Consider the following 14,106-nt stretch of genomic DNA (forward strand, 5'->3'; position numbering starts at 1 on the left):
TAGCTACAGTAGTCCGAACCAGGAGAAGAGAAGAAGAAGAAGAAGATGAAGAGAACAGTCGAACTTAATAGGTTAAACCCTATCAGTCGACCCTTAATATGGATTAGTCTCTAATTAGTGGTACAAAGACTAAACTGCCCCCACTTAAGTATGGGACAGGAAGTCTCTATTAAGACTGCCACATAAGCACATAACTTAACAGAAACAAATTGACTAATCTACCCTTATTCGGCCAGCTCTAACATGTCTCATCATTGTTGAAATGCTTCTTTCATATATTTTGAACTATAAAAATGCATACAATATATATTTTTGTACTAAATCGCTAAATAATCATTGATACTTGAGACTTATGCCTTTTTACGCGTCAAGCACTGCCTCACGCTTTGAGGCTTGAGGCTTATGCCTCATTTTGACAAAGGCTTAAGCCTTGAGGCAAAATCTGTGCACCTTGCCTCAAGGCTTAAGCCTTTTAAAACAATGATCTGGATGAGTGTTTTTTATGGTTTAAGTTCAAATGTACTATGCCTTGTTAATTTAAGATTGTACTTGGTAATGTCTAGTTGGTTTTATATGGCTTTCTAACATCTTAGCTGTAGGCTTGTAAGGTTCTATATCAATCACCAAATTAAAAAGAAAAGGTGGGTTTTTGAGTTTTGACCAAAAAATTCGTTACCAAGTATTGACTACATTGTGTAAAATAGATACTCCGTTTACCAAAGTCTTCTACTTGAGTCTCTCGATTTTCAAATCTGAATAGCCCTTAGTGCAAATATTAACTGACCATGTAAAAGTTTTCAATTGGGATAGATCTTCAGGATAAGGAGGTTAGACCTCCAGGAGCTAGAGTGGGATAGTCTTAGAGGCCCAATTAGTATTCTAAAGCCATTGGCCTTGATGGTTTCTTTATGGCTTTTTTTTTTTTTTTTTCAGGATTGTTGAGAAATAATAAAAGGGGATTTGATGGATGTATTTATTGAATTTCACCAAAAAGGGGAGATTTCTCCAGGAGCAAATGCAACCTTCTTAGCCCTGGTGCCAAAAACGAAATGGACCAAAACCCCTAAGGATTTTAGACCCACAAGTCTTCTAGGTAGCCTTTACAAAATTATTGCAAAGTCTTGGATAGAAGGATGAAGATTTTTCTGCTTTCAGTGATTTTACAATTTAAAGTTGCTTTTGTGGAAGGGAGGTAGATTTTGGATCAAATCCTAGTTGCAAATGAATGTGTGGTTGAAAAGAAGAAGAAAGGATGGAAGGGTCTGATCTGTAAGTTGGACCTAGAAAAGGCATAATATATGGTGGACTGGTATTTCCTTCTTGGCACTTTGGAGGAAATGGATTAAGGGATGTATTAGCTCAATACATTATTCAATCTTGATAAATGGGAGCTGCTAGACTTTTTTTCCCAACAAAAGAGGTTTGACACAGGGAGACCCTATTTCTCCTTTCCTTTTCACATTGATTGCTGAGGTTCTAAGTAGATTAACCATTAGGACTGACTTGGACAATCTGATTAGGGGTTGAAGGGTAGGTAGAAATAAGATTGTTGATAATCCATTTACAAGTTGCAAATGATATAATTATTTTCTATGGTGGGAGTGATGAAAGAGATTTGAGGAGCAAAGGATCTACTCAATACCTTTTAGAGGATTTCTAAGTTAAAAGTGAATTGGGGGAAAAGTTGTATTGTGGGAATTAACTTGGGAGAGTAAGAAGTTCAATTATTAGCAAAAATCCTAGGTTGTAATGTTAAAGAGTGGCCACTAGAGTACTTAGGACCACTGGGGGGGGCAATTTGAGAATAGAAGGCTTTTGGAACTTATTTTGGAGATATTTGCTAAAAAGTTGGCTCTTTGGAAAAGGAATTACCCAATGAGAGGGTGAATTACTCTTAGGTCCCTAATTAAATCTACACTTGCCAATTTGCCCATTTACTACTTGTCCACATTTCGCATTCTGGTTAAAGAGGTTAGGCAGTTAAAAAAAGTAGATGAGGGACTTCTTATGAGAATCGGGTGATGAAAGGAAGGACCATTTGGTGAAGTGGAAACAGGTGTGTAAGTCCAAGGAACAAGGTAGGCTAGGTATTGGGAACCTGATCCTAAGAAATGTGGCTTTTTTTTTTTTTTTGATAAGTAAGAAATATGGCTTTGTTAGCTAAGTGGTTGTGGAAATTTCCCTTATAAGTTATAAGGTGATCGGTTATGGCACATGGTCATTGGAAGCATTCATGGTTTCTCAGAACATGGTTGGGATGCAAAGGTGACTCCTCTTTCTTCCTCAAACTCTCCTTGGAATAAAAGAGGTAGTACCCCCAACTTTTCTTAACTTTACTCTCTTTGATGTGGGGTGTGGGAACAAAGCTTTGTTTTGGGAGGATATATGGAGTGGTGATATGCTCCTCAGGTTGAACTCAGTCCAACTACAAATTTGAACCCATTTCAGAATTTGGTGCAACATCCCCTTCTAGGATAAACTAGGATTTTGGTTTTAGGAGGGGCTTGGGGTATAATGAGTGTGATTCCCCTGTTATCTCACTAGCCAAGCTGGAAATAATCTTCTTGGATCAAAGTCTGAATGATAGTAGAAGTTGGCACCCCTCCCCTGATGATTTCTTTTTTGTGCTTCTTTTTTAACCTACTTGTCCATTTTGACTCCTTGGGGGTGAACTTTCTGGTTAAAGAGATTTGATGCAAGCCTGTCTCTCCCAAAATTGAAGCTTTGTGTTAGGAAGTGTTTCTTGGAAAGATTAATACCTATGACATGCTGCATAAGAGGAGGCCTAATTTGTGCCTCTCTCCTCATGTGTGTATATTGTGCAAAGCTTGTGGTGAGACCATTTCTCATTTACTAATCTCCTGTCTTATCGTGTCTTTTATTTGGGATTATTTCTATTCTCTCTTTGGTTGCAAATGGGTTCTCCCCTAAAGATGTGGTAAGCCTTTTCAACCCCAACTTTCTGAAGCAGCCAAAAAGGAGAGGGAGAATTATATGGAGGGCAGTAAGGGCAATGCCACAATGGTGTAGTTAATTTGGAAAGAAAGAAACCAAAGAATCTTTAATGATAGTAGCAGGTCTAAGGGGTAGGGATGTTCATGGTTTGGTTAACTGAACCATGAGCCTATTTTCCAAACCAAACCGGTATCACAAGTTGTTGGAAAGTTGTGAACCAAAACCGAACTGAAGCCAATCGGTTAACTGGTTGATCGGTTCAATTTTTGACTAGTTTGGTTCATCGATTTTTCAGTTTTTTATATTTATAATATATATTGTAAATAAATATATAAATAGATAATAAAAATACTAGAAATACATATAATATTATATTAAAATAATAAATAATATATTATATTATATATTTATAATATGATGCAAATATATTCATCTATAGTATATAGGTAATATAAAGTATATGAAAAACCGAACCGATACCTTCAGTTTTTCAAAAATGCCAAACTGAAACTAAACCGATCGGTTTGGCTAACCAGAATTATCAGTTCGGTTTTTTTGATTCGGTTCTGTTTTTGGTTTTTTGGTTTTCGATGATCACCCCTACTAAGGGGGAGCTGATTGAAGCTGTTAGAATGCTCGAGTCAGGGGTATTTTGGTCATTCTGGTTTATCTGCTTAAGAGTGAAAGGTCTATTGTATCTGAGTTTAAGTTATGTGTCCCATCTCTTATGAGGGACAAAATGGTCTTTCTTGTAACTCTATGATTTTGAATAATGATGTGGGCGCCGACAGCAGCAATAGTAATTTAGTGTTCTCAGCAGCAGCAATTTAGTGTTCTCATCCTATCTTATCTATTTAGTATTCTTACCTTATCTGCTTTCAGTAGCAGGGATTAGTAGGAGTCTTATCTATTCAGTGTTCTTATCCTATCAGTTCAGTAGTATGGATTAGTAGGGAGTCTTATCTTATCTTATCAGTTCAGTAGGATAGATTAAGGGAGTCTTATCTTATCTTATCTTATCAGTTCAGTAGGATAGATTAGTAGGGAGTCTTCCTAATTAGCAAGGAATCTTCCTAAAAGTAGGATTCTACCTCTTGTAATCTCCTATTTAAGGAGTTGATATTATTCAATAAAGGTATCGAAAATTTCAGTCAAGAAAAGAGTGAGGAGAGTTGGTGATCTCTTAAACACCACTAAGGCGCCAAAATAGGTTCCTCAAGAAAGGGGAGGAACAAGGGAAAATAGGAGGTTTTCCCCGTGGACCGACCCGTGACGAGATCCTATTCGTGGGCCCATAACAACTTGGTATCAGAGCAAGGCGTCATGGGTGACCTTGAGCAGTTGAAGACTAGGGTTCAGGATCTGGAGCTCAAGATTGTGGAAAATAGCATGGAGGTGTGCGAGATCAAGGACGACGTCCGAGAATTAAGGCGCTTGATGGAGTTGTACTTTTCCAACAAGGAAAGGAACCCGGAAGGGGCTGCAACCACAACCGGGCACCGACCAGATGTGGCAGAATCGTCGGGCGAGCAACAGGTCATTGCCCTAGCGCAGGTTAGCAACACCCAGAATGTCCCGATTAAGCAGGAATCTGGTGTCGTCGAGGTGTTGCAGAATCTTGGGATTGCATATCTTCAAGTTGTTGCAGGTGTTGGGGCAAGTGCTGGTGAAGGAGCTTGTATGCCTCATGTTGCGGCTGCAAATGTTGCAAAAGAGTGTTTGTTAGCTGCAGTCAGATAAGATCCTAGGGCTGCACATATTTGGGTGAGTCTTGCTAATGCATACTATTTGGCTGGTGATCATAGAAGTGCTGGAAGGTGCCTGGAGAATACAACAAAATTGGAGCCTAATTGCATGTCAACTCGATATGCTGTTGCGCTTCATCATATCAAGGATGCAGAAAGGTCTCAAGATCCCACTGAACAACTTTCATGGGCTGCGAATGGAATGACTTCAATACTCAGAGAAGGGGACTCTACAACAATTGAGCTTCGGATAGCATGGGCAGGACTTGCCATGGTTCACAAGACTCAACATGAAATTGCAACAACGTTTGGAACTGGACATAATGATTTGACGGAAGTGGAAGAGCGAGCTCTGTACACACTAAAGCAGGCAATAGAAGAGGATCTAGATGATGCGGTTCAGTGGCACCAGCTTGGCCTTCACAGTCTTTGTACTCTACAGTTCAAGACATCTCAGAAGTACCTTAAGGCTGCAGTTGGCCACGACAAAGAATGCAGCTACGCATGGTCAAATCTTGGTATCTCACTATAGCTGTCTGAGGATGAACCCTCTTCATTGGAACCCGATCCAGGAGGGAAAAATCATTCCACCTATCCGGGATTCCTTTGACTGTGTTTCAAGACACCCATCCTGAATTCTTGCTTGAGGACAAGCTCGTAGTCCAGGGGCGCCGGCAGCAACAACAGTAATTTAGTGTAGCAGCAACAGTAATTTAGTGTTCTCAGCAGTAGCAATTTAGTGTTCTCATCCTATCTTATCTATTCAGTATTCTTACCTTATCTGCTTTCAGTAGCAGGGATTAGTAGGAGTCTTATCTATTCAGTGTTCTTATCTTATCAGTTCAGTAGTATGGATTAGTAGGAGTCTTATCTTATCTTATCAGTTTAATAGGATAGATTAAGGGGGTCTTATCTTATCTTATCTTATTAGTAGGATAGATTAAGGAAGTCTTATCTTCTCTTATCAGCTAATAGGATAGAGTAGTAGATTAGCAAGGAGTCCTCTTAAAAGTAGGATTCTACCTCTTGTAATCTCATATTTAAGGAGTTGATATTATTCAATAAAGGTATTGAAAATTTCAGTCAAGAAGGAGAGCAAGGAGAGTTAGGTGATCTCTTGGACAAATCACCATTAAGGCGCCAAGATAGGTTCATCAAGAGCAGGGAGGAACAAGGGAAAACAAGAGGTTTTCCCATGGACCGACCCGTAACGAGATCCTATTCCCGGGCTCGTAACAAATAAATACAAGTGGGTCGGCTAGGGGAGAGGTGATTTAGACTCCCTTCTAGTCTGGCCGAACTCTCTTTCTCTTCTTCTTTCTCCTTTCTTTCTTCATCTCTGCTTCGACCTAGAATCTACTAGGGTTTACTTACATGGTATCAGAGCTGTAACGTCGTATCCTCCTTTCTTTCTTGCCGCTGTTCTCTTTCTGGGTTCGCCGCCAACTTTCACATTCATCTTCATTTTTCGACTGACCTGAGTGGAGGTTCGATAAGGGGCTGAAAAGGAGCTGTCGTTTCGTGGGCCTGGAGGTGAGAATGCCTCCGGTCGCTGTTGTGGTGGTCGTTGAAGTGGTATACTAAACCCTCTATCCAGTGTATGAAGAGGGCTGAAGGTGGACAGGTGTGAACACTGCTGTTGTTTGTCCAAGTAAGGGACTATGAATGTTTTTTTTTTTTTTTTTTTGCTTCAAAAGTTGGTTGTTGTGGAGCTCGGTGTGACTGATATACATATCAGTAGTGTTTCTCTGCATTTTTCCTCATTTGTGTGCTGAAAGAAGAGTTGTCGACTACTGAAGTTCACGACAGCAGTAGTGTGGTGGTTGTGTTGTGGTAATTGGTGTATCTATGATTCTAAATATTTAAAAGTGAACTCCTAGACCTTGTGTGTAATCAGTTCTGTAGTATGAAGAACAAGTGTCCAATGTAATGACTAAGTGATTTCAGCCTTAGTGTGTTGATGGTGAATGGTTCTGCAGTGTGCATCCCAGGTGTTTGATGTGATGACTGAGTGATTCCAGCCTTGGTGTGTGGTGTGTAATGTGCATTTGAAGAAGTTGGAGTTGGTGGTGTTATAAGTGAGATAAGTCTTGTGAAAGAGTGTGAGGTTGTGTTGTATATTTGAAGGTGAAATAATTAAGATGGCTTCATTTGAAAATGGGAATGACAACAAAACAGGTGTCATGCTTTCTCCAGACTATCTAAGTGTTCAAATGACATCCATCAAGTTGAATGGTGAGAATCATGTACCATGGGAAAAATCTGTGGATGTGTTCTTGAAGGCCAAGAGGAAGGTAAAACATGTGAGAGAGGAGAAACCTCCCTCTGATTCCCCTGGGTTCAGTGACTGGGAACAAGAAGATGCACAGATAATGACATGGCTCTAGAATAGCATGGAACCAAAGGTTAGTTGAACTTCATGTTCCTAGATACAACTAAGGAAATCTGGGATCATGCTAAGAAACTGTACTTTGGATAATACAATACAACTAGGGTGTATCAGTTGTACCAAGAGTACTTCAATTTGAAGCAAGGGAGTCAAAGCTTAGAAGAGTACTATGCAAGTTTGAGGAACATCCGTAATGAGCTCAATGTGTATCACCCTCTAACATCAGATGTTTAAATCCAACAACAGCAACATGAGCAGCTTAATGCGACAAGGTTTCTTGTGGGTTTGAAGGCTGAGTATGAGCCTGTTAGAGCACAAATATTGGGGGGGGGGGGGGTCTGCTCTCCCTTCACTTGAAAAAGTTTTTGCCCATCTTAAGAGGACTCAGAAAGGGTATAAGTGTTATAACCCTAAATTCCATAAATCGTTTGTGTGCTCTGATGTCACCTTCTTTGAATCAGTTCCGTTTTTCTCAGATGCTGGGGTCTCTTCCTCTCCCTCAGTGGTTCCTCTTCCTGTACCTATTGTGGACACCCTTCCCGTAGCTCTTATTTCTACTGCAGATGCACATCCTATGCTTGTTACTATTGAGAGGCCGCCGATCACTCAAGTGTATACCCGTAGAAGTGCATCAGACCCTCCTCCACTTCAGCCCCTATCGACAGATCCTGCTATTGCTCCTTCTCCCTCAGATCTTGATCTTCCTATTGCTCTGCGGAAAGGTAAACGTACTTGTACTTCTCACCCCATTTCACACTATGTTTCTATTGCTCACCTTTCTACTGCTCATTGCTATTTTATATCATTACTCTCATATGTTCCCATCCCCAAGACTGTCCAGGAAGCTCTTACCTCCCCAGGGTGGCGGCAAGCCATGGAAGAACTCTCTGCTCTACAACATAATCACACGTGGGAACTCACCGCTCTTCCTCCCGGTAAGCACACTGTTGGGTGTAAATGGGTCTACACAGTGAAGTATCTTCCTGATGGCAGTGTGGAGCGATTGAAGGCGAGGTTAGTGGCTAAGGGTTATTCTCAGTGTGGAGCGATTGATTGGCCTCTTGTACAACTTGACATAAAAAATGCCTTCCTACATGGTGATCTCGTTGATGAAGTGTATATGGAGCAACCACCAGGGTTTGTTGCTCAGGGAGAGGCTGGTAAGGTGTGTAGGATCAAAAAGGCAATTTATGGACTGAAACAATCTCTACGTGCTTGGTTTGGCAGGTTCAGTGAAGTGGTGAAAGCCTTTGGGATGAAACAGTGTCAGGTTGATCATTTTGTGTTCAGCTATAACTCAAAGGATGAGAAAATCTTGCTAGTCGTGTATGTGGATGATATTGTCATAACTGGGAGTGACAACAATGGAATCGACAGGTTGAAGAAATTCTTACAGGACCACTTCAATACGAAAGATCTGGGGAAGCTGAAGTATTTCCTGGGAATAGAGGTTGCGAGGTCAAAACATGGGATCAACCTATGTCAGAGAAAATATGTTCTTGATCTACTTTAAGAAACATGGTTGTTAGGTGCCAAACCAACAGAGACTCCTATGGAACTCAATGCCAAGTTGAGTGTTGATGCAGGTGAAGAGTTTGATGATCCTGGAATATACAGAAGGTTGGTGGGAAAGTTGAACTACCTGACCATTACCCGACCAGTTGTTAGGTGCCAAACCAGCAGAGACTCCTATGGAACTCAATGCCAAGTTGAGTGTTGATGCAGGTGAAGAGTTCGATGATCCTGGAAGATACAGAAGGTTGGTGGGAAAGTTGAACTACCTGACCATTACCCGATCAGATATATCATTTGCTGTGAGTGTGGTGAGTCAGTTTATGCAACATTCTCGGGTTCCTCACTGGGAAGCTGTTCTGAGAATTGTTAGGTACCTAAAGGGTGCTCCAGGTCGTGGTTTGTTATACCAATGGAGGAACTCTTGAGATAGTAGGGTACACAGATGCTGATTGGGCTGGTTCTATATCAGATAGGAGATCAACTACAGGGTATTGTACCTTCCTTGGTGGCAATCTTGTAACTTGGAAGAGCAAGAAACAAACAGTGGTGGCAAGTAGTGCAGAAGCAGAGTACAGGGCTATGGCCCATACCACATGTGAACTAGTATGGCTGAAGAACTTGCTACAAGAGATGGGATTCTCAGTTGACAAACCCATGAAACTATACTGTGATAACCAAGCTGCTGGTCACATCTCTTCCAATCCCGTCTTCCATGAGAGAACTAAGCATATTGAGGTTGATTGTCACTTTGTAAGAGAGAAAGTAATAAGTGGGGTGATAACCACATCTCATGTGAGCTCAGGAAATCAGTGGGCAGATCTCTTCACAAAGGGATTGTCTCGGGGAAGAATAGATTACATTTGTAACAAGCTGAGACTATATGATATACTCTCCAACTTGAGGGGGAGTGTTAGAATGCTCAAGTCAGGGGTATTTTGGTCATTCTGGTTTATTTGCTTAAGAGTGAAAGGTCTATTGTATCTGAGCTTAAGTTATGTGTCTCATCTCTTATGAGGGACGAAATGGTCTTTCTCGTAACTCTATGATTTTGAATAAATACAAGTGGGTCGGCTAGGGGAGAGGTGATTTAGACTCTCTTCTAGTTTGGCCGAACTCTCTTTCTCTTCTTCTTTCTCTTTTTTTTTCTTCTTCTCTGCTTCGACCTAGAATCTACTAGGGTTTACTTATAGAAGCCACAAGATGTCAGAGTTGTGCATTGAGTAAAGACATTGGAACTCTTTCAAGCATTCTTAGTTAGGGGTACAACTTGGGCAGGCCCAATCCGAGCCCGAACTGACCCAACCCAAAATTTTACATGGGATGGGATTGGACTTTTGGTCCTTGGGTTGGGCTTAATCCCAAGAATTCAGACATTTTTATTTTTTGGGTTGGGCCCGGGCTTAGACCTTAGGTAGCCCGAACTTGACCCAAGCCTGGCCCAACTATACACATTCCTACATATATATGTAATTTTTTGCATATGGGCATGAGATATGTAGGATCTGTCAATCTATTTCTACTTTCTAAGACTTGGTGTGATAAGGTGGGTACATATCCACTCAATTGGATATGCACTAGTGGTAAATTAATGTTGGTAAAGTGAAGATTCCACTTACAGGCCAGAACTTGAATTTATGCAGTCTCTAGAAGAGATCTTTAAACCTCATAAAATTTGGAGTTTCAATATATTATTTCAATTTGGGTATTCAAATATAATGTTTCAAGTTTATTTGTTGCATCATTTATTTCCAACATTTTTCTTTTTAGTATTAATAATGAAATACGTCTAAATAATAAGCATAACCTAAATGATTGGAATTAATATTTATTATCCAACACACCATATGTCAATTGGTGGATCATTCATAGCTGAGTTTGGTATATCCCAAAATTTTGGGGTTACATGGGTTCAACTCTTAGATGCATACCTGCACCTCAGAGTCACACCCAAACTGTTGTGTTATGGGAGTAGAGACTTCATTCACACATGTATTGTAATTGAATATTTGCTATTTTTCTCGAAATTCAAAGTCTATAATCTTAAATTATATCTAGCCCATATACTTCCAAGTTAAGATTTATTCTATTCTCATTTTTCCTTTCTTTCTTTTCATTTCAGAGACTCCTAACAGATGAATCCCCGCGTCTTAGGAATGCATTGCGCTACACAATATATGGAAAATCTGGAGTTTTTGATGCTGAAAGGTTCATTGATGTCATGCAAGCTTTTGAGAACTTCATAACTGCAGCTAAAAGTGGAGGTGGAGAGAACCTTAATGGCAATATGGCTGAGCTTGGCCTTTTACAAAGCCAGACAGGTGCTATCATCCCAACTTCTCTATCTGGAACATCTCAGCCAGTCCAGCCAGTTCAAACAAGAGCAGCTCTGGCTTTTTTGTTGTCTGACAAAGGGAACTTTTTCCGAGAATTCCTTCTAGATGAGGTATTATGTCTACCTTGTTGATCATCAACCGGCATCAAAGAGAATTTATTTTAATAAAGTAAAGACTAAAGAGAAAGAGGAATCCTCCACTCATAAAGTGAAGGGGACCCAAAGTATATAAAACTGACATACACTAGTTGCAAAAGCATAAATCAACCTTGCTGCTCAGACTGAGGTTTGGAGCCTTGCAAACCAAGGTATAAAATACCAGTTTTGGTTGAAATGTTGACCACTTCAAAATAAAAATAAGAAATATTCTAGAAATATTGTAAGTTTCATGTTGATTTGATGTAAAATATTTACGAAAATATCTGTTAATATTTTTTGAAATTATAAAAGGTCATACTTTTTTTAAAATTATATCAGTATAAAGTGATAAAAGTTATGCTTTTAAAGCAATTATACCATTTTAAGATGATTATTTCATTTTGTTCAGAGGTATTTTTGTCTATTCATTGTTCATTGTATAAATATTGCATGTGTGAATGCACAAACACTTGTTTCGTCTCTCACCATTCTGGTACTCTTGTATGGAACTTAACTAATATTCTTGTAATGGAGTGAAGATGTTGCTGCTTGTAGATATGTATACTGGATGTTTGAGACACAATTCTTGTCAAAATGTTCTGAAAATCGTAATTGTATTGTAAACCATGGAGAAAGTTGAATTGAAACGGATCTTAAATCATAAGATAAGTTATTTTTTTTTACAAACTTGTGAAATAATCCACACAGTGGCTATTTAATCTACATCTGATTGAAATCTGGTCTTAAATAACCAAATAGATCAATTTCTAACAAGGGCTTTAAAACTAGTCTCCCTTGAACAAACTAAATAGAAAAAAGAAATGACAAAATAGAGAAATAATTCTTAATTGAATTGATTTGAATCTCATGAATCATATAAATGTAAGATTTATGAATCAAATTGTGAGATTGAAACAAAAATTGTAAGATTTTTTTTGCAAAAGAAGGATTCAGACATAAGGTTCAAATTTAAACCCTTAGGGTATTCAAATCTTTAATTTGTATTGTGACTTGTAAGATTTGACAACATTGCTTGTCATGATTCTAATCTTCAACTGTTGGTTTCGGCATATGAGGCAGATTGTGAAAGGGATTGATGCAATTTCAAGAGATCAGTTGGTTCAAATAATGGCAACTGTAGGATTGCAAAATTCAGCCCCAGTATTTAGCGTGATGCCTGCTCTAGGTCCTCTTAAGCCTTCAACCCTTGTACCAACTATCACAGAAGAGGACAAAGTTATATTGAACAATGTTCAGAAAGTTGTTGAATTCTTAACTGCTGGAGCTTCAGAATCAACATCAAATCAGGTATGCTTAAATTTATTTCCTTGCATTGGAGTCCCAGCAAAAAATCTCATAAGAAAATTAAAAAGATTATTTTAGATGTTATCAATAAAGCTTGCTTTTTCTGTGTCTAGAAGTAGATCAAAGTTTGCACATTCGATTTGTTTCAGAGTTGACTTATTTATGCCAATGGTACTGGCTATTGTATTAGAAAGTTTAATTTCTCTCTGTTTGACTAAGGGAAGCTTGTCTGAATATATTCTTGTCTTTGTCTTGGGCGAACTTTGTTTCGCTTAGATAGCTTCTGGAAAGGGATTTATAGTAGGGTCTTGGTGTATGTTAATCTAGTTAGTGTCGTATATTAGAACCGTGATTTGGTAATGCATGACCCAAGAATCAAAATTGGAAATTTCTAGATTCTATAGGTATTGCCTTGCATCCATTACCACCCTTCTTCCTTTCTCAGTATCATTCAGGAAACAAAGGAATTTTAATCTGATATAGACTTGTATATTCTTCGCTGCTTAGCTGTGAAGTACTGAATACACCATCTTCAATGAAACCTTTATGAATATATTATTTTCAGTTGTTGCTAATGCTATGTCATAGTGGTCAAACCCACAGACCAAAATTTCTTTGGATTCTTGAAGGGAATTTGATGAATGTTCTAGCTCATACTTTTGTGGGGAAGAACCAACAGAACTTCTGCACATTGTTTATCTTTTACTTGATATAAAAGATGTTCCATTCATGTGCCTATGTTTTGGGTGTTGGCAGAATGTAAACGTTGTTAAGGTTATCCAAGAACTTCTTCCGGTGTTGCCAGGCATCACAGCACGAGTTCTCCCTGAGGTGCTCAGTCGGTTATCTTCACGGGTGTTTGCACGCTTAATTCGGGAAACCTTCCTGTGAGGAACCCAATGTGACGACAACTGAAGTTTGACCTCTTGTACAAAATTCCTTATCCATGAATGCCTTATTTTTGTTTCTTCAATTTTCTATTGAAAGAAAGAAAGATATGTTTACAGAATGATATATGGTGTAACGAAGGGAAATGATTAAGCCAAGGGGGTGCCTGATCAACAGGCCAATTGGTATATGCCACAAAACAAGAGAGGTGACTACTTGATTCATCATTTTTTCTTTATATTATGTATATAAACAAATTATAGCTTTTGAAATATAACGTCCATTATCCAATTTTAGATGGGTAAGATCTTTAGGACCATCTTATAAGTGTTTTAAGGTTCCCCCAATATGACTGAAGGTCTCTAACTGCATTTCATAATGCAACGTGAAAGTTGAAACCAGGTCCAGAAGCTTATTTTTCAAATTTTGATCAATATGGACTACAACACGGAGCACTCTGTTAACGATACTTTCGGTGAAGAGGATGAAATCAAGGTTCAAAGTATCGGAAATGCAAGGTGAATCTAAAAAACAATTTTAAGAGATGTATTGGGATATGCTTTGGATACACATGGATATAAACGAAAACTCAAAATATACATAAAGATGTTAAGAAATTAAAAGAAATCTTAAAAAATATATTATTAATAATAATTACAAGTTTTATATGATTCTAAATAAGTCATTTAGATGTAAAAAATCATAATTTAATAATTTATATAAAGTGTGAGATATTGGGACACAATTAGTAACCATTGAAAAATGATGGAATAACTAAAATTTGAAAAAAAAAAACAAATTAAAATGTGAAAAAAAACAAAAAAACAAAAATATAGATG

General features: G+C 38.6%; 1 protein-coding gene across 1 annotated transcript in view; it reads left to right on the plus strand.

The window, feature by feature from the left end:
* LOC148874820 (Protein kinase superfamily protein) overlaps positions 1 to 13,558 on the plus strand; it is a 56,180-nt gene extending 42,622 nt beyond the window's left edge. The window contains exons 11-13 of the mRNA XM_088964306.1: positions 10,724 to 11,047; positions 12,155 to 12,382; positions 13,136 to 13,558. Coding sequence (XP_088820432.1) covers positions 10,724 to 11,047; positions 12,155 to 12,382; positions 13,136 to 13,270 — 687 coding nt within the window. The 3' untranslated portion in view covers positions 13,271 to 13,558. The remainder of the gene's footprint in view (positions 1 to 10,723; positions 11,048 to 12,154; positions 12,383 to 13,135) is intronic.
* Positions 13,559 to 14,106: the final 548 nt, after the last annotated feature.

The sequence above is a fragment of the Nelumbo lutea genome, chromosome 1 (genome assembly GCF_056320005.1).
Source record: "Nelumbo lutea isolate HS-2025 chromosome 1, American lotus-T2T, whole genome shotgun sequence".
NCBI lineage: Eukaryota > Viridiplantae > Streptophyta > Magnoliopsida > Proteales > Nelumbonaceae > Nelumbo > Nelumbo lutea.